Consider the following 19760-nt stretch of genomic DNA (forward strand, 5'->3'; position numbering starts at 1 on the left):
GCAAAGTCCAGCTGCTGACACCTGGGTGCCAAGCTCCCCGGTGTCCCCATCCCAGAGTCCCCACACCTTGCACTTGGCAGCAGTTTGCCGTCTTTCCAAATCCAGTACTTACCCTCATGAGGGCAGGGGTCCTTGTCCTCATTTTTTCCTTGGCTAGGGGAAGCTGAGGTGATGAGAGGTTAACCAAGTTGTCCCAAGTCACACAGCCAACAGAGTGCCCAGATATGACTCAGAACTCACGGCTTTTTCCATCTACCTCTCTGCCAAGAACTAGGTCAAGACCCAAATGGGGCTGGAGTTCAAACTTGATTTGGGGTAGGAGAAATAGGAAAGAAAGCTTGGGGGTGGGGGGAAGTGTCAGGAACAAACAACGTCTAAAATATAATGCTTTGGCTAAATTTAAACATGTGAGAGAGTTCAGAATGATTCATAATGCATGCAGATTGATGCAAATGACTATGCAAATGAGGCAGAAAGGAGGAGAAGGGTACAGCTCACCTCTCAACCGTAGCAGGAGTGGGCAGGGCAAGGACTCCCTCTCGGGCAGCAGTTTTCCAAGCAAACCTCACCTTCAAAACGACTTTCTGAGGCAACCTGCCAAGGCCCCAGGGCCCTGGGGCCCTGGGGCAGTGAGCTGGACAGATGTGGCCCATACACGTCCACGTCGCTATCTCCACATTCGACCGGGTCTCTGGAACACCCACCACCCCCACCCCCCGGCCCCAGTCTGCCTTCTCTGAGCTAAATGATTCTGCTATTTTCCTTTCACCAATGAGCCTTCCTTTTCCCTCAGCCTTTTCATCATCCTCTGTTTCTAATGGGTTGGGAGCGACGGTTTGGCAGACAATCTGAGTGAGTCAGGATGGGCCAGTAGCTTCTCAGACCATATAACCCGCAGCAGCGTGCTGGAGGGCAGATGGTCTCCATGAGAAGTATGGAGCTTTGGACCAGAGTTTACCTGGGCAATGAATCCCTCTATTCCTTGGTTTCCTCGTCTGTCAAATGAGATCACTAACAGCTCCTGTGTATGGCTATTGGCAATTGGATTCGGGGGTTGGGGGGGATGCCATATGCATTCACGCCTAGCACAAGGTCAGGAATCGGCCCTACTTCCCTCTGCAGACCTCACAGTCCCCTCTTCCCTACCCCAGCCCCCTGACTTTTCTCCCTCTTCATTTTTGCTCACACAAGCCTGACTGCTACCCTTCACCTCTTTCTGCTTGTCTGAGAGTACTACCCATCCCTCATCTCCATCACAAAGCAGACCTCAAACGCACACCCCCCAAAACCAGCCAGGGCCACCAGCACCGCTGCCCCCAGGCCTGTCACAGTCATCTGCCCCCTTCCTGGGCCCTGAGCACCCGACAGCCCTGATGTGTGCAGAGATCTGCCACTTTCTCAGGTTTTTCACCCCATTATCTCCTTCTGATGTTGACCCTCCCCATACCTCTGTACGTTTGGAGAGGAATAAATGGCTCTTCTTTGACAAGGGAAGAATCTGGGACTCTGAGAGGACACACAGCAAGGAAATGGTCCACTCTGGGCATGGAAGCCTAGAGTCCTTTGGTGCTTCCACTTTGCCTCCCCAGTCTCAGCACTCCCACAGGGAGATTTCTCCGGTCATAACTCTATCTCCCCAGTTTCTTTGTAAGCCCCTCGAGGGCCTGGAGTCCATCTACCAACTCCTTTTAGGCACACGCCTTACACCAACATGCAATGAGCTCGCAGGGGAGCTGGCCCTGGAGACAGAACGATGGGCTCAACGCTCCTTCACTCTCTATGGAGACCTTGGTTCCTCAGCTGCCACGTCAGCCATCAGCTGGCCCTCCAGCCTTGTCTCTGCAGAATGGGCCTGAGTTCTGCCTTAGGACAACCCCCAGGAGCCCCCTCCCATGCTGGGAACAAAGGACATTTCCTAGAATCAAAATCACCTTGCAGCTCTCCCTCGAAGCTTTTCATAAAGGACCTTGGATCTGAATATGCAGGGACTTGAAAGACCCCAAACCCCTCTTCCTGGCAGCCAGTCTTGGGGAGGCGCGTACAGTGGGCACAGAAACTGCCTCCACAGCACCCTGCTCTTCTCATATGGTTCACCAACTGTATTTTTTGTCCCCCATCCTTGGACTTCATCTCAACAGCCTCAGAGGCAGCAGGAATACCCCTGCACCCCCACACTCTGGTTTTATTTTCATCACGATTGGTTGTTTGTTGTCTGCACACACAAGGCTCCAGAAGGAGTTTCTGGCGAGATGGGAACAAACAGTCTATGCTCGTAAACACCACTCTCCTCAGTCCTTCCACGTGGGGCTCCTTGTATCTCGAGCCCGTGGGGAGACTTTAAAACTTCGTACCGAGTCAATTACTGCTACTCCCATCAGTAAGAATAATAATAAATACTCAGTGAGAGCTTCTTACATGCCAGCCGCAATTCTGAGACGTGACCTCATTGCTTTAACCTTCACCACACACACAGGCTAGAAGGTAGTATTTTCTCATCCCCACTTTACAGATGAGGAGCAGGAAAGTTCAGGAACACTTTACAGATGAAGAATAGGAAAGTTGCTTGTCTAAGTGGACCACATGAGTCCTTTGATCTTGGACAGGGAGAGAAATGCATAATAGGAAACCCCAGGTATTCGGGACACTATCACCGCAACACCCCACCTTAATGCAGACTCTCCCTGTCTTCTCTTCTCTGTCTCCCCTCTCCATCCTCCCTCTTCTTCTCTTGTACCCCATACTAGTTCTTCATCCTCCTAGCTCTGTGAATCAGGCAATTTCCTGTCCCTCTCTGAACTTGACGGCCCTCTCCTGACAGTAGACAGAGGACCCTCCTTGCTAACCTCGTGGGCTGATGCAGGGGACAGCCCTCCAGCACAAGGGCAGTGTGCTCGGCCTGCTGGGAGCTGTGGGGTGGGCAGGAAGGGAGTCGGTCCTCACACCCCATGGCAGGAGCCCATGCTCTCTGTCCTGTTGCAGCATCTCCGGCTATGGGGCGGCTGGTGGGAAAGGTGGGAAGAACACCATGATGCGGTCCCATGGCGTGTCTGTGCTGGGCATCTTCAACCTGGAGAAGGACGACACGCTGTACATCCTAGTCGGGCAGCAAGGGGAAGATGCCTGCCCCAGCGTAAGTACCCAGAGCGGGAGTTTCTCCTCCACCTTCCCCAGGACCCAGGTGTCCCCAGGTTGGGGACACCAACACCAGACATATCCCATCACGGAGCTCTCATTCAAAAATGGCAGGACTCACCCCTTGTTCTGCCTGCACACGTTCCTCCCTTTCCAGGGCCATTTGGGTGCCTGAGAAAGTGGGTGGTGTGGCTTTGGGCGCTGCACATCCCTATGGGGATGAAGGCTGAGGCGTGGGTTTCATGAGCAGCCCTTAAAACTGAAGTCCTGAGTTCTGCTGAAATGGGCAAACAGTTGTTTCTCTCAGCACAAGTGTGAGTCGAAGCCCACTTTCTAAGCTTTCTTGCAAGGGCATAGTTTTTTTTAGCCATATCATTATAAACAGGAAAATGCCAGACCAAACATGTCTTATTCAGCTTGAAATCACAGACTCATAGCCAATATATGTACATAAAACCACAGAAAAAGCTCTGAAGGACACAGATAATGGTGGTTGCTTCTGGAGTGGGGACTGGAGTTTAGGATAATTTGTCCATAATGTCTGATATTGTTAGAAAAAGAATGTATTCACATATTATTTGTGTGATTAAAATTTTTTAAGTTTTTTTAAGCATGGAATCAGAGCTGGAATACCATGTAATCCACCTCTGCCCACCCCCATTTCACAGATGAGAAAGTGGAGACCACAGAGGTGAAAAGACTTGTCCAGAGTCACTCATAATGCTCACAGAGACTCTGCCTCCTGTTTCTGATGCCCCGAACATGCCGGGGCTTCCGTTTTTACCCCCTTTCTCCCGTTTCCTCTTATAGCACACCACCTGACAAGCTAGACTGTCATCCTCTCCAGTCTGAGACAGCCCTTCCTACTGGTTCCTGATCCCACTGGGGTGTCCAAGGACAGCACTTAAGAAAGCCAGTAGTGATCTAAGGTGACCAGCAGGGGAAGACAGTGGGGACTAACAAAGCTGCAGCCAGGCCTCTCGCCTGTGCTGGGGGTGGCAAGACCCAGCAGTGCTGGCTGTTCCGCACGAGAACTCAGCACTCCACAGGGCGAGTCTCCACGCTGGGCAGGCCACACCCTCATCTGACGGTGAACTTCTGCACCGGGTGAGGCCGGGCAGGGATCCAGCTTCTGGGACCCAGGACACAGGGCTCCTTCTCCAGAAATGTATTCACGAGCAGATTTGGAAGACAGAAGTGGTAACAAAGGTGATGCGTTCAATTCCACAGAATAACCTCAGGGCTCCTAAGAAACAGGTCTCAGGCTGGGAGCCAGGGGTAAAGTACAGCATCCCATCCCCAACCCCACCATAGAGGGTAAAAACGAAGCAGCAGGAGTAAGCTTCACAGGTGCAACCTCGTGCCTGAGAAACGCCTGGACCCTTTTATTTAGCAGCTATAATCAAGACTTTCCAACCTGATATAATATATTAAGTCATTAAATTACAAGCTGCTGTAATTTTCACAGGAATTTATTGAGTGCTAATGTAATTCTTTCATCTATGCAAAAAGATTGCATTGACTTCTGCAAGGGACTTTTACTTGATTGGATCGTAATCAGTTATGTCTTTTCACAAGACTTCGTCCTTCTTTTTTAATTCAGTTGTAATCTCTTGTTCCTCTGGATTGCTGCATTTTATCATTTTATTAATCAATCTGAAATTGTTAGTCGCTCAGTCACGTCTGACTCTGCGACCCCATGGTCTGTCATGGAATTCTCCAGGCAAGAATACTGGAGAGGTTTGCCATTCACTTCTCCAGGGGACCTTCCTGATCAGGGATCAAACCCAGGTTACCTGCATTACAGGCAGATTCTTCACTGTCTGAGCCGCCAGGGAAGCCCCATTAATCAATCTACTTGCTCTTAGACTTTGAGGATGTACAGTGCAGCCCCCTCTGCTGATCAGGTTGGGTATAGCATGGGCGTGGGGAAAGGAATTGGTCTTCCCAGTAGCTCCAGACCGCCGCTCCCCCCACGGGCCCATTTGAGTAAGGGAGAAAACCTTTTACAAGCACCACCTTAATCTCTGGTCCTCCCGAGGCTGAAAAATGATGTGTAGAGAGGATCTTCTAGAGAATGAAGTGGACCCTAAGAATTAAACTGCAGGTTTTGGCAACTCTCCTAGTGCTGCATGGAGTTGCTCTTCCTGTGTGCCTGGCCAACCAGAGCCTGGAATGGGCTCCAGCTGCTGGAACCCCGCCTCCCATCCCACACACACATCCCTCAGTCCCTGTCCTGTGCACTGTAGGTTGTTCAGCAGCATCCCTGGCTTCTGCACCCTGTTTAGCAGCATCCCTGACCAGTATCATTCATCAGAAATGACAATCAAAAAATGCCCCCAGACATTTCCAAACATCTCCAGGACAGCAAAACCATCCATCGGTCTAAAAGTCAGTTCCCACCACTCCTGTCACTACCAATGCAAATATTTTGAGAGGTCAGCCCACACTCACCCAGCTCTCTCAAGTCTTTCAAATATCTTCAGGACCTCACGGAAGTCAGAAAAAGAAAGCAAATCATGAAAAAGTGATCTCTTCCAAACGCTGCTGTGGGCCCAGCAAGCTGCAGACTGAGACAAATCAAGGGGACACCTGAGCCAGAGCAGTGAGGCATGGCCATGAGTCTGGGCTCTAGGAAACCAAAAGGCCGTCCTTCGGCCCAGCTGCTTCCTCCAGCCATCTGCAGGTTCTGCTCAGAAGAGGGCCTCCCCAAAGGGTGGGGGGCCCCACTGCTGCCAGATGGAGGGCAGGAGGAAAAGGAGCAGGGCGGAGGGATGGACCTTCTTAGCACACTGGGCAGCTTCCCAATTTACGGAGGAGGCAGATCCAGGCAGATGGGGCAGCAAATCTCCAGTCAGGAAGCTAGACTGGACCTTGAACTCTGCTCTGCTCTGCCCGGCTGGCAGCACACATTTCCATCCCCTGTCCCTGGCTCTGCCCACAGGGAATGCCCCCAGCATCTCAGGGCCTCCCCAGGTGGCAGTTAGCAGGGTTTCCTTCCAGCAGACTCCATGCCACTCTGCCCCTACCCCGGCCCTGACCAGCACTGCACGTACACAGGAGAAATGTCAGCTGTCTACAATAGCAATTCACAGCCTTCCAACCACACTAAACCCACTCTAGAAAATATCAAATTATTTCCATCATTAAATCCAAAATGCCATAAAACAAATTGCATCTCAGCTATTTATCTGGAAATTTCTCTAGTACTCATTCCCGGCACCCCTGAGTGATTTAGCATAAGGAGTGGCTCGAGATGAATTGCCACGTCCACTGGCTGGTTACACAGCCACATTTGATGAAAATTTGATGTTTTATTGGCCTTTTTTCTATTAAGTGAAAGAAAATTCATTTTCCTCTGAGGTCAGACCGATGTGTGGTGAGTTCATCTCAGCTGCTGTGACCAATAAACATAGTGGCTCTTCTTGAAACCCTGCCCTCTTTGTTCAGGGATTCCAGGATTCTGGGTCACAGGAATTTCCAGCATGTCCCCAGAGACTCCCAGATGCCTAGGCCTGCATCAGGTGGAATAAAATCCAAGTTTGGCTATCCACTTTTTTTTTTTCTCTTTACATGATACTTCAAACTGCAACTTCTCAAAAAACCTCAATGGCTCCTCACTGCTTAGAGAATGAAGTCCAGCTCTTTCTCTATATTCGAGGCCTCTGGCCATGATCTGACTGGTTTAGTCTCTTCTACCCACTCCCATTTGGACTCCCTCCAGCCCTGTCTTACCTCATGGGACCTTTGTCATCCCCTCTTCAGAATCCAAAGGGTCCTAACAAGTTGTCCTGGACCACCTCTCTGTCCTAAAATGGACTTTTCTGAGCTGAAGAAACTCCTTACCCTTTTCCCCCAAATACCCCCACTTAGCACTTTCCCTCTGACTTCCTGCTAATCTCCTCCCCTGCAATGTCGTCACTTTCCCCCATTCTCAGTGTTTAAAAAGCTCCACATCCTGCAAGGCCCAACTGAATGCCACCTCTCCCAGGCAGTCCTCTATGCTCAGCACTCCAGCAACAAAGCCTCGCTCTCCCTCCTCAACTTCCCATGCATTTTCTGTCTAAGATGTCCCTGTGGTCCTTCTCCAATATTTCCCAGAGTGACAGTTATCCATGTGTATTTTTTGTCTCCTCAACTAGACCATAATCTATCTGAGAGATGGTCAGACCCTATCTTTTAGCATAGAAGTTCTGTCTGCTGGGAGGCGGAGGACCCTGGGCACAAACCTGAGGTGTTTTTGTTTCTCCAGACAAACCGATTAATCCAGAAAGTCTGCATTGGAGAAAACAACGTGATAGAAGAAGAAATCCGCGTGAACAAAAGTGTGCACGAGTGGGCAGGAGGGGGCGGAGGAGGGGGAGGAGCCACCTACGTGTTTAAGGTGAGGTCTGTGCGCCATTCCCCAGGGCAGTGCCTTCTCTGCGTCCTAGCTTTGAACCCTCAGGACAGACCTAGGAACCAAGCACCTTGGGTGCTCTTAGCTCCATTTAAGGTTGAGGAAGCGGAGACCCAGAGGGATCTAAGGTTTCCTGTCTGTCCAGGAAAGGGCAGGCCTTCTCATGCTGATGTCCCAGCCCAGTTTCACTAGGCAGGCCTTCACCATCCTGCTTCAGAGCCCCAGGGGGTCCCACTGTGCCCTCCTGTGTCCTCAGGTGGACTTTTCTGATCGAAGATAGACAAAGATTTCCTGTTGGGTCCTCCTGCAGGGCCAGCAGTGCTGAGGGCTTAATCTTGAAGTTGTGAGGTCAAAGCAGAGAGCCCTGCGTGCAGAGGAAGGAGAGAAGAGAGACTTGCCCTGAGCACCAGCTCCCAGATCCCTGAGGCTCGAGAGGCGCTTCAGGAAAGGGGCGGTATAAACAGCCTCGAAGGACACTGATCCTCACCTCCCAGTGTCCATAGACATTTATATCTCCTGGTGCTTTTGCTTCATTTACAAACCTGGACTGATACAGGAGCTGGAGGTGGAAGGGGACAGAAGAGCTCATGGGCTCTTGTAACATGAGATGGGAGCCCTCGGACCACCGAGATGTCACCCACTGCCCAGCAGGCGCTCAGACACGTTTAAGCATTTAAATGGCTCGGGGGTCTCCAGGGTGGGAGCCCTGCTTGGCTTCTCAATCTCTGAATGTCTCTCCCCTGGCAGATGAAGGATGGCGTGCCGGTGCCTCTGATCATTGCGGCCGGTGGTGGTGGCAGGGCCTATGGGGCCAAGACAGACACGTTCCACCCAGAGAGACTGGAGAATAACTCTTCAGTCCTAGGGCTGAACGGCAATTCTGGAGCTGCAGGTAAATCTCTGCAAGCCCAGCCTCTCCCAGAATGATCCCCCAGGACTGTGTGAGCTTCACCTTGGCTGGGCACCATCACACACCTGTGGGCATCTTAGTCATGGGCCCTTGAGATGCTGGGAGCTCTGGATATTGGTACTGGGAACAAAAGAGGAAAGACAGGTCACACCTTGGGGATCCAGAGGCCGCCTGGCTGGTATGGGGTTTGGACTTGCAGAAGGTCATTGAGAAAATGAGGCAGGAGGCAGTGTTCTGACTGCCAACCCAACCCTCCCTGGGATTTATCAAATGCAAGTAGATATGAGCAGATGGAAGAAATCTGAGCGGGGTCAGCCTCCCAGGTCCCTGTGGTTTGTTTGTACTTCCAGGCCCTGGGCTGCCAGCTCACACACTCCTCACATGGAAGGAAAATCTCTGTCCATGACAAGGGCTGTCTGCCTCCTTAGTGAGAGCCAGTCACACAGAGATGGGGACAGACTCTGAAGGAGATGTGAATTCCCTGATTCCTCTGAAGTCAACCATTCATCTTTGCGTTTTCTTTTCTCCACACTCAGACCAAGGGAGGATTTTTGAAGGCATTTAGAGATTTGAGCTTAATTAAAATAAATACTCAAACTTTCTCTTCAACTGAGAGATGGCTAGAGAAAGAGGAAGGAGAAACAGCCATTGTGTCCACAGCGAGACATGACCCCAGTGATATTTACAGCACCCTTTATGTCAGTCAGCATTTAATAAATTATGAAACATTTCCACATCTAGTATGCATGTTCTTTTGTTTTCCAGACATATTATTTTCATTTTACAGATGTGTCAAGAAGCTCATTGAAAGTTGTAGGGGTTTTTTTTTTCCCTCAAGATGACCAAAGTTGCACACTTAATCCTTTTTTAAAACGTTGTTGTTGGTGTGTTTTTACTTTTATGCCCATTGTTTTCTTTTCCACACATTTGCTTGAAGGCTGGGATGTGCAGGATGCAAGGGTAGGGTGCTGGGGGCAGGAGAAGGGGGGCAGACTTAGCTTCAGGCCCATCTCATCCTAATTTATGTACTAAGTTCCTGGACCCCGTAGCCAGCCACCAGAGCCCACTCCCAGCTAATGGAGCTGAGGGGGCCTTCCCTCCACCACATGACACAGACAGCAGCCTTGAGAGGCCCACACCCACTCTGCGGCTGGCAGAGGGAGGCCAGATTCTTGAAGTCCTGCCGCTTCCAGAACTGGCAGATGGTCCCCATGACTTGCCCAGGGCTCTGGTTATCCCTGTTCTAGACCCAAGCTTATTTGTGACCTTGACCTCATTTCCTGAAACCTGTCTCCCTCTTGCTAGCCCCAGAGTCAGCCCTGTCTGCAGCTTCCCCCCACCTACACGTCCCTCTGCTGCCCCCTCTGGGTCCAGAAGAACCTTGGCCAGGAGTTCTAGACGTATCCAGGCAGATTAACCCTTACAGTCCCAGCAGCCCGAGGCACTGCTATTTCTCTAGGTTCCCGCCCACCCCCCCCCCCCACAACCCTCCCCCCCCCCCCCACCCGCCTTCTCCTGGAACAGAAAGGGTTTTGGAGTCTCTGGGAGTAAATTGCCCCATGAAATGTCATAGGAAACAATAGGGGGAGACAAAGTGGGGATCCTGGAGTTTCAAGGGCCTTGGGAGAGATGTATTGTGGTCTGCCTGTGGCTTTAAGATAAAGTTGCAATCAAGCTAGCTCTGTACAGACCCTTTGCAAGAGTTCAGAGCAGGCCCAGGCGTAGGGAAGCACAGCTCCAGCTGCTGCCCTTGTAGCCAGAGCATCACCGCCTCTGCCCCCAGCCCTCTTTGCTCTTGACCTTGGAGCAGCAACTTAGACGCCGGCTAGCAAGACTCTACCTGGGCTTCAGGGTGTGAGGCCGTCTCGTGTGTGGGTGTCTCACAGATTCCCAGTGATCCCTCACTTGGTGGTTTATAAAACATCTCACACACTCCCTTTCTCCTTTGATCCTAATGTCCACCCCTTGAGGCGAGTCTCGTTATCTCCAAGTTACAGGTGAGGAAACCAAGGCTCAGACCAGGGAAGCTCTTGCCTAGTAAACAATTATAGCCCTTTGGGTTATCTGGTGCCTAATCTAGGATTGCTGCTAGGAATTTCACTGCTGTGACCTTGGTGGGGTTTTGACAGTTGGTCCTTGCTCTTGTTGGGATGAGTAGTTAATGACATGAAGGCCAGGAGCTTCAGGAGTTGGCAGGCCCAGAGGGAAGGCAGAGGAACAGATTTAGTCGTCATGCTGCCTGTCCCCACCACCACCCCCATCCCTCAATGAGCAGTTTGGGGTTTTGAGCCAGAGGCCTGACAGGAAGCAGGGGTACACGGCCTGCTCCCATCTGGACATGCACAGCTGTGGCCAGAGCAGGTCTCTCTCCGGCAAAGGGCAGATGCCTGATTTTCTAGCTGTGGACTCTGAAGGCCCCAGGCCCCATTGAAGAAAAACCCCCTGGGCGCTGGATAGGGACAAGTACCACTGGAAGACACCGAGTCCTGTGTTCTTTGTCAGACCCAGCAGCCGCCCAAACCAGCCGGAATCCTCACTTAGGCATTTCTCTGTCTGCCTACAGGTGGTGGAGGTGGCTGGAGTGATAACACTTCCTTGCTCTGGTCTGGAAAATCTTTGCTGGAAGGTGCCACCGGAGGACATTCCTGCCCCCAGGCCATGAAGAAGTGGGGGTGGGAGACAAGAGGGGGTTTCGGAGGGGGTGGAGGGGGGTGCTCCTCCGGTGGAGGAGGCGGAGGATATATAGGTAAAGATGATTCGTGTTCAAGGTGTCACTCCCTCCCCTCTTAGTCCTAGGCACCTCCCTTCCCTATCCTCTCCCCAGCCCTCGCCTGCCCGCCCCTGGCCCGCCCCACATGTGGACTGTGATGTGACCGTGCACGTCTTTCTCCCAGCCCGCCAAACGAGCCAGAGGTAGGGTGCTGGCTCCCGAGCCAGCATCCTGCCTCAAGGTTTCGGCAGGACAGCATCAAGATCCCAGTGACTCTTGATCTCCCCCAAAGCTGATGATAAAGGGGCCTTGGCTTCCCAGACTCCTCTCTGAGCCACCCCCAAGGACGCATGAGAACCCCGGAGGCCAGACTCCTCCCTTTGGATGGCCTGGCCAGAGTCCTTGCCAAGCCAGCTCCCCGAGGGCCTGGTTTGCAGCTTCGGGCCTTGGGGACTCCCTACTCTCCCTTCCCTACCCCAGCCCACCAGCTTCCAAAAGGGGCACCATTCCCCATGCTGATGGGGGCTACTCCTGAGAGCAGCCGTGGGCTGTCCCAGCCCAGCCCTTCAGCACGCAGCTGGCCCCTGGCCCCGGCTCTCCTCTGGGCTTCGGAGCAGAGCAGAAGAGCCTTCTGAAGCTGAGAGGCTGGGAGATGATGGCTCCAGCGCCCTCCAGATTAGGACACGATGCATGCACGTGCTGTGATGTGCTGTCTGTGTTTTGCTTTAAGGCTGTGTGTAAGATGCTTGTGTTAACTGGATACTCTTCTTTTCCAAGCCCTGGGTGGGCGGGAGGAGCCCAAGGCGGGGAGCCCAAAGATAACCCAAGCCCCGCTGAAAGGAGGGACAGGAGCCTAAAGGCACAGGGGCCCACCCCCCTGCCCCAACCCTCACCGGATGGGACAGGAGCACCACCCACCCCAGGCAGTCCTGGAAGAGGGGCAAAGGGGCCAACCCAGCCTAGGGAGACTAGAACTTTTCTGACTCTTGATCACATGGACTGCTTCCTGGGAGAGCCCAGCAGAGCAGCAGAGGAGATCGTGGCCCTGGAGGAGACAGTGGCCCACGCACCCAGCAGCTACTGAACCGAGCCCCATCTGCAGCCTGTGTGCCATGAGCTCCCTTCCCTCCCACCACCCCGCCCTCGAGGCCCCTCCCCGACCCTGCCGCTCGCCTTGCTGATGCACACGTGTATCCAGACTTAGGCACCCACCTCTCTGCGTTAAACTCTTCTCTGGTTTGCCACAGGTGGCAACGCAGCCTCAAACAATGACCCCGAGATGGACGGGGAGGATGGGGTTTCTTTCATCAATCCACTGGGCATCCTGTACACCCCGGCTTTAAAAGGTACCCCCTCTGCCAAGTAGCAGAGCCCGCTTCCCTGGGCCAGTGCTCCCTCCCTCCCAGCTGAAACCCCAGGGCTACTCAGTGAGTCCAGGGCACACAGGTGTGATGGTGGGTCCCTTGCAGGCAAATCTTCCTAGTGGTCGCCTCGCCAAGTTTTCTGGAAATCAGCATGAGTGATCTGATACGTTCACAAAAGAAGACTGACTCCAGGCAGGTCAGCCCTAGGAAAATGCAACAGTAATGGGCCCTGTGCCTGTGGCAGCCAACCTAAGGGTCCATCGTGTGGACCCTCCCACCTGCCTACAGGTCCTCTGAGTTTCACTCACCAGATGCATCAGGGACTTGCCTGCACAGGCAGTGCTTCCAGTGGCAGTGAGACGTAGGACCAGGGACCCACAGCTGGAGATGAAGTGCAGAGCCCGGGGGTGGGTGCAGGTTGGCCTCTGCCCGAGGCTGACCCTCCCTCCTTGTCACCAGTGATGGAGGGCCACGGGGAAGTGAACATTAAGCATTACCTAAACTGCAGCCACTGCGAGGTAGATGAGTGCCACATGGACCCCGAGAGCCACAAAATCATCTGCTTCTGCGACCATGGGACCGTGCTGGCCGAGGACGGTGTCTCCTGCATTGGTAAGGGGTTGGGTGGTGGGCGGGCACAGAGCTGGAGCCACAGCTAGTTTCCATGGTTCTGGGACACCTCAGATGCAGCTTTGTAAACTTCCTGACACTGCTGTTTGCCCCCAGCACGGGTGCTCAGACGACAGGCAAAGGGACCTATGTGCAAAAGGTGGGTCATGGCTTGGGAAGGAGTCATAAGTCACCTGGTCCCACCACTAGCCCAGGATGCCACCAAGGGGCCAGCTCATCTCCACCGGACACCCCAGCTCCAAGGACCTCAGTACTCCTAAGACACAAGGTCTCCCATTGGGGAATTACGGAGCCAGACCCATTCTCCTCCCAACTTCCACCCCTAGGCTCCCTGCTTATAGTGGCCCTTTGAACGCGGCATCTGAAGAGCATGTTGCAATCCTCCTCCTCAAGTCTCCTCCAGATTAAAGTGCCCGTTTATGTCCATCCCATCTACGGGACACGAGTCTATGTCTCTTTCCCATCCTGTTGTTGCAGTTGTCCACATCCCTTTTGAAATGCCGTGTCCAGGACCAGGCTCGGTGCCTGGTGTGGTCAGTACCATCATGCACCCAGCTCTCCCTCCCACACGCTGGGCCCGGTGCTCTCGTGGATAGACCATCCATTCAGCTTCCAGAGTCTAACTGACAGGCACACTCTATCTTTGGGTCATACTGAGTTTCTAGTCACCTAAGGCACCTGATGGCTTCTCTGATGGCTCAGAGGGTAAAGTGTCTGCCTGCAATGTGGGAGACCTGGGTTCGATCCCTGGATCGGGAAGATCTCCTGGAGAAGGAAATGGCAACCCAATCCAGTATTCTTGCCTGGAGAATCCCATGGACGGAGGAGCCTAGTAGGCTACAGTCCACGGGCTCGCAAAGAGTCGGCACAACTGAGCAACTTCACTCACTCACTAAGGCACCTGAGGGGCTTCCCAGGTGGTGCCAGTGGTAAAGAACCCGCCTGCCAGTGCAGGAGACATAAGAGATGTGGGTTCGATCCCTGGGTCAGGAAGATCCCCTGGAGGAGGTCATGGCAACCCACTCCAGGATTCTTGTCTGGAGAATTCCATGGACAGAGGAGCCTGCTGGGCTTTAGTCCATAGGGGTGCACAGAGTCAGACACGACTGAAATGACCTCACACACACACACACAAGGCACCTGAATCACTTCTACAGCCCCTACTGGCTCACTTTCCATCCTCATCCTGTCATGCACAGTTGCTGTTTTAGATCAGTGTCAAGATTGTGACATTTATCCCTGTCACATAGTGCCTCTCCACAAAAGCTGTTAAAAGCTGTAAAACCAGGATGAAACTGCTTCATGCCCTCGTTCTCTGAGAAGGCTGGCAGTCCATGGGTCCGGGGTTGAGACGGGTCTTTCTGACGTGGGGGCAGCTCAGAGGAGAATCAATGTGGTCATCCGTGCCCCGTGGGGACTGTCTTCCAGTGTCGCCCACCCCGGAGCCCCATCTGCCACTCTCACTGATTCTCTCTGTTGTGACCTCTGCCCTGGTGGCCGCCCTCGTCCTGGCTTTCTCCGGCATCATGATCGGTGAGTGTCCCAGAGCCCCAGCACTTCCAGAGCAGGGCAGGGAAGGAAGATCTGGCAGAATAGAATGGCATCTCAGGCTGCAGGCTGAAGGGTCATTCTGGGCGGTGGTAATGAGGGCAGCCCAAGCCAAGCCAAAGCAGAAGCCCCTCTCATTCTGTCTCCAGCACATTCCTGGCTCCCTAGGAGCCCTGATTCCGAACCTCAGCCCGGGTAGAGCCTGCTGGCTTCTCAGGAGGGGTCTTCTTCAGAGGAGAACACCATGGCTAAAGCTTACTACCGCCCCCACTCGCCAGCCCCCTCCAGACCTCACTTTAGTTCTCATCAGACATGGACTTCAGCGGACTCTTCTAGTCTGGTTCACACCTCCAGCCCACCCTTCCCCCTCCACAGAGAATGCAGAGCTGGTTTCTCAGTGTTTCCCATTAGGCCTGTGTGCCAAGGGGCACTGCTCTGCACATCACAGAGGGCCCAGCCAGGCTCTTTCTGCTGGAAATGCCCGGGGCAGGTGGGCAGAGACTTGAGGGGAGGCAGAAGGAAAAGAAAGGCTCGGCTCCAGGCAGCACTCTGAGTCCAGCCCCATGGGGCCGGGGGAGTTTGGGGGTGGACAGGAATTCTCTGTTCTCAGTGCACCTTTGTGATTCCCATGACGCCATCCTGCAAAGAGCAGGATGACAAGAGCTACCTTGTTGCACACTCACCACACGCTGAGCGAGTAACACATTTTAGTTCACTAAACCCTCAAAGAACCCTGTGATCACAGTTGGCATGTTTCATAGAGGAGGAACTGAAGTTGACTCACTTGCCCTGGCCCGTAAGTGGTGGGGCCGAGCTTTAAAAGCAGAATCCACCCTGTGAATCCCCTCCCATGGATATTGCCTTATATACAGAATGTTCTCACATATAGTAATAACAGTGATAGTGGTCACTTGTATTGGGGAGCTCTTTAGAACTTTCCAAAACCATTTCTTTTGACCGCATTACTCTGCATGTGGGATCTAAGTTCCCTGACCAGAGATTGAACTCAGGTCCAGCAGTGAGACCACTGAGTCCCAACCACTGGAGAGCCAGGGAATCCCCTCTGAAACTATTCTGTTTTGGTGAATTCATTTCATTATCACAATCCCAGGGGATGGGGAGTGGAGGTTTAGGGGACAGGGCAGGTGTTACTGTCCCTGCTTACAGAGAAAGAGACTGAGATCCAAAGAGGTCACATGTCAGTTGTCAGTGTCACAGCTTGTAACAAAGGTGGAATTAGAGACTGGCTTTAAGTTGTTGTCTCCAGCTATGTGGCTTGGTGGTTCTTCATCTGTAGGAAACACAGGTGACCAAGAGCCCCAGCTGTGCTCTCAAGTCTTTTGCCATGTTTGCCTCATGCAGCCCCTGGGCAGAGCAGAGCTACTGAGGCAAGCCCCCTCCTGGAGGGGACTCCTCTAATGGCCCACTTTGACTCCAGAACTTCCCAACAGCCTTGCTGGAACCTTTTTAGACTGAATGGCCATCTAGAGTCTTTGCTCAACCTTCCCTCACCCTGTCCTTCACATGGAGTCAAAACAGTCTAGTGGCTTCCCAGCCTTCCTGGGTTCCCCCTGGATCATCTCTCATAGGCATTTCCCCGAATGAAACCCTTGCACTTCTAATCCTATCCTGGGTCTGCTTCTCAGAGGACCCAAACTAATGTGCCTCTGCCCCTGCATGATACAATAAATCTTTTCCATTCATATGATTTTAAACTTTACATTTACTTTAATCTTCAATGAAAGGTACACTTTCACATCTATAATCATTTTGTTAGTATGACTAAGAGTGATGGAAAAAGATTTAGACCCCAGCGGAGGAGCTAGAGATTCAGGAAGGCTTCCTGGAGGAGGTGGCCTGGCCCAAGTCACCTTGTATGGACCGCCGTCTGTCTGCAGTGTACCGCCGGAAGCACCAGGAGCTGCAAGCCATGCAGATGGAGTTGCAGAGCCCGGAGTACAAGCTGAGCAAACTCCGCACCTCCACCATTATGACCGACTACAATCCCAACTACTGTTTTGCCGGCAAGACCTCCTCCATCAGTGACCTGAAGGAAGTGCCACGGAAAAACATCACCCTCATCCGGTGAGCACTGTCCGCTGGGGCAGTGGGAGGTGGGGAAGGCAGAGAAGGGAGGGTTCTAGGCAGCCAGATGTCATCCCTGGACCACAGATTCCTCTGACAACAAGAGGCCAGCAGAGCCACCCCTCGGGGCACCCCCAGCCCTCCCGGTGGAGGGGAGAAGGTTTAATGTCCAGGGCCATTTAGTGGGTTAATTATTTAAATAATTAATAATTATTTAACTTATGGGGTTGGAACAGTGAGAGGAAGACTAGATGGGAAAAATGGGGTGCTCCTCAAAACCACCCAAATGCCCCTCCCCAAGCATTGTTCCCCTCCCCCTCCCAGCTCCCAGAGAACCCTTTGCACTTGTCAGTCATTCACTGAGTGCTCTCCAGGAGGTGTCTGCCAGCCATCTGTCCTTCCCACCAGATCCATGTCTTAGTCACCTCTAGGACCCGGGCAAATATTAGAGACTCAGTAAGTGTTCATGGAAGGAATGTCAGCCAATGTCATGAAGCCTGGCTTGGAACCTTTCTTGCCCATATTGCTGGGGACTGTGGAGCAAAGCCACACCGAGGACATTACTACTGAGGGTGTGCGTGACCCCTGCCTTCTGTGAGTGGCCACTGAGTGTGCCCCCGCCTCATCACACCTTCTCCTCTGCACAGGGGTCTGGGCCACGGCGCGTTTGGGGAGGTGTATGAAGGTCAGGTGTCTGGAATGCCCAATGACCCCAGCCCCCTGCAAGTGGCTGTAAAGGTAAGAGGGGGCTCCCTCGTGGGCCTGACCTTGGCCGTGGTCTCTGTAACCGCAGCCCTCTGCCAACAGCCTCTGACCTCTGCGGCTCACAGCTCCTCCCCCTTCCCACCCTCTCTTCTGTGTCCAGACGCTGCCGGAGGTGTGCTCCGAACAGGACGAACTGGATTTCCTCATGGAAGCCCTGATCATCAGGTAACGACCGACAGAGACACCCACACCACAACCCCAAGCCTGTGAGGGACACGGGGTTGTCCTGCAGGGCACCCCTCCCGTCTAACAGGAGACCTCCCCACCGAAGTTCTTAGCACATCTTACCAGAGTGGACCATTCCCCATCTGGTTTTCTCAGGAAAAGAATCTTGTAGCCCCAGTCAATATCACTTGGCCTTCAACCAGCACCCCTGTGTCACCCATTGGTTCTTTTCCCCCTTTTCTTAAAAAACATAGCATGCTGACTGTTGACAGTAGAAGATACAGTCTTCCTCCAGGTAACTCTTCCACCATGTCCTTCACCCATCCCAACTCCCAGCTCTCAAGTAAAGGAAATGGGCCCCCACATGATGGAAGGCGCCCACCCAGGTCCACCCAGCTGGTCCGACCCTTCAGCTGGTGGATCTGGGGCCCACCACTGGGAGTTACCGTGTCCAAGGCTCTGAAAGCAGAGGTTCGACCTTGAGAGCTGGCCAGGCTCGTGGCCTCCCCATGCACCGGGGAGCCTCAAACATCCTGACAGGCTAGGGCGGCCTTGATGAAAGTGGCCAAGAAAATGAGGCCAGAGCAGTGTGTGTGATGCACTGGGTCCATAGGAGGATGCGTGGCAGGCTCAACTCCTGCTTAAATGATGTATTTCCTGGTTGCCCGTGTAATAGTCATCATTGAATAAAACCTGGAAAGTAGAAGAGTAGATGGAAGGAGACCCGAGTCACTCAGTCTCCCTACTCTGCAGTAACTAAGCAGCACTGTATTTGGGTGCACGGTCACCCAGTCCATCAGCTCTGCCCAAGTGTGCCCACGTGGAGCTCCCTGGCCCCACTGCCTCATGTGTCTTCATAGCATCACGTTAACAAGAAAGCCCAAATCTCAGCACCCCCGCGAAGGGTCCATGGTGGGATCCAGCGGCCCTCTTCCTTGTTCTCTTCCACACGCTGTCAGCAGGTAGGCCCTCGGGGAAGCAGGCCCTCCAGCTTCCACTTGAGGCCTTCCTCTGAGAATCCAACCCCTGGCCAGCAGTCCTGGTGCCAGCCTCCTGGACACCCTTGTCTCCCTGCCCACCTCCACCCCAGCCTTCTCACTCAGTACCTGTGTGCAGCCCTCTCCCCCGCTCCCCAGCCCCCCACTCCAAGCAAGTATACTCCACGCATGTTGAACCCCCACCAGGCCTGCCCTCTGGTTCTTCCAACTGCTCAGCAACCAGATTCTCCTCTGCTTAGGCCCAGCCTGGGACCCCTGCTGCCACATTTACAGAAAGCTTTTACATAATGTGGCTCTGAAAACATAACTCTGTACCCAGCTTGGCCCACTTAAGATTTTCGCAGACTCAGCTCAGTTAAATTCGGTTACTCCCCTCCACTCTGCAGCAAATTCAACCACCAGAACATCGTGCGCTGTATTGGCGTGAGTCTGCAAGCCCTGCCCCGATTTATCCTGCTGGAGCTCATGGCAGGAGGAGACCTCAAGTCCTTCCTCCGGGAGACACGCCCCCGCCCGGTGAGTGAGAAACGCCTTTCCCAGTGTGGGTGCCGAGGGACAGAGCAGGGGGCGGAAGGAGCCAGAGGGGCAGCCAGGGTCAGCGCCTGGGCTCTGATCTTGGGGACAGGTGGGAGAGAGGGGACAGAAGGTATCCAGCGGCTGAACCTCGTCCAAGGGAGCTTGCCCAAGCCTTGAGCAATGTCTCCTCTAGCCAGTATCTATTTTTATGACCTGCTGATTGTGGAAAACCAAACTAGGGACAAACACAGAGGGGGACTTTCACGCCAGCTATGTCACTCACTCAACCATCTGACTTGGGGCAGGTCAGTCTGCTCCACCCCTTGTGAACCCCAGTGTCCTCATCTCTCAGATGGGGACTTCCTGACCTTGTAGTTTTACAATCAAAATGAAGGGCTGAGGTATTTAGGAAGGTGCTGCATACATGTTATGGTCAAAGGGCTAGAGTTCGGGGGAATGAAGAAACCTATGTGGGCCCACGCACACTTCCTCCCAGTTGATTATTAGACAACCTGGCTTAGGGCAGCCAACCCCCTCT

At 53.2% G+C, this 19760-nt stretch overlaps 1 protein-coding gene across 3 annotated transcripts in view; it reads left to right on the top strand.

Annotated features, from left to right (window-relative positions):
• ALK (ALK receptor tyrosine kinase) overlaps positions 1-19760 on the top strand; it is a 724846-nt gene that overhangs the window by 676306 nt on the left and 28780 nt on the right. For 2 of the 3 annotated variants that reach the window (XM_070449831.1, XM_070449826.1), the window contains exons 13-23: positions 2980-3130; positions 7385-7516; positions 8279-8423; positions 11005-11187; positions 12399-12497; positions 12975-13127; positions 14574-14678; positions 16592-16778; positions 17426-17516; positions 17644-17708; positions 19093-19222. In XM_070449831.1, coding sequence (XP_070305932.1) covers positions 2980-3130; positions 7385-7516; positions 8279-8423; positions 11005-11187; positions 12399-12497; positions 12975-13127; positions 14574-14678; positions 16592-16778; positions 17426-17516; positions 17644-17708; positions 19093-19222 — 1441 coding nt within the window. Of the gene's footprint in view, positions 1-2979; positions 3131-7384; positions 7517-8278; positions 8424-11004; positions 11188-12398; positions 12498-12974; positions 13128-14573; positions 14679-16591; positions 16779-17425; positions 17517-17643; positions 17709-19092; positions 19223-19760 lie in introns of those variants that run through there. The other variant, XM_070449837.1, reaches the window with a different exon arrangement.

The sequence above is a fragment of the Odocoileus virginianus genome, chromosome 2 (genome assembly GCF_023699985.2).
Source record: "Odocoileus virginianus isolate 20LAN1187 ecotype Illinois chromosome 2, Ovbor_1.2, whole genome shotgun sequence".
NCBI lineage: Eukaryota > Metazoa > Chordata > Mammalia > Artiodactyla > Cervidae > Odocoileus > Odocoileus virginianus.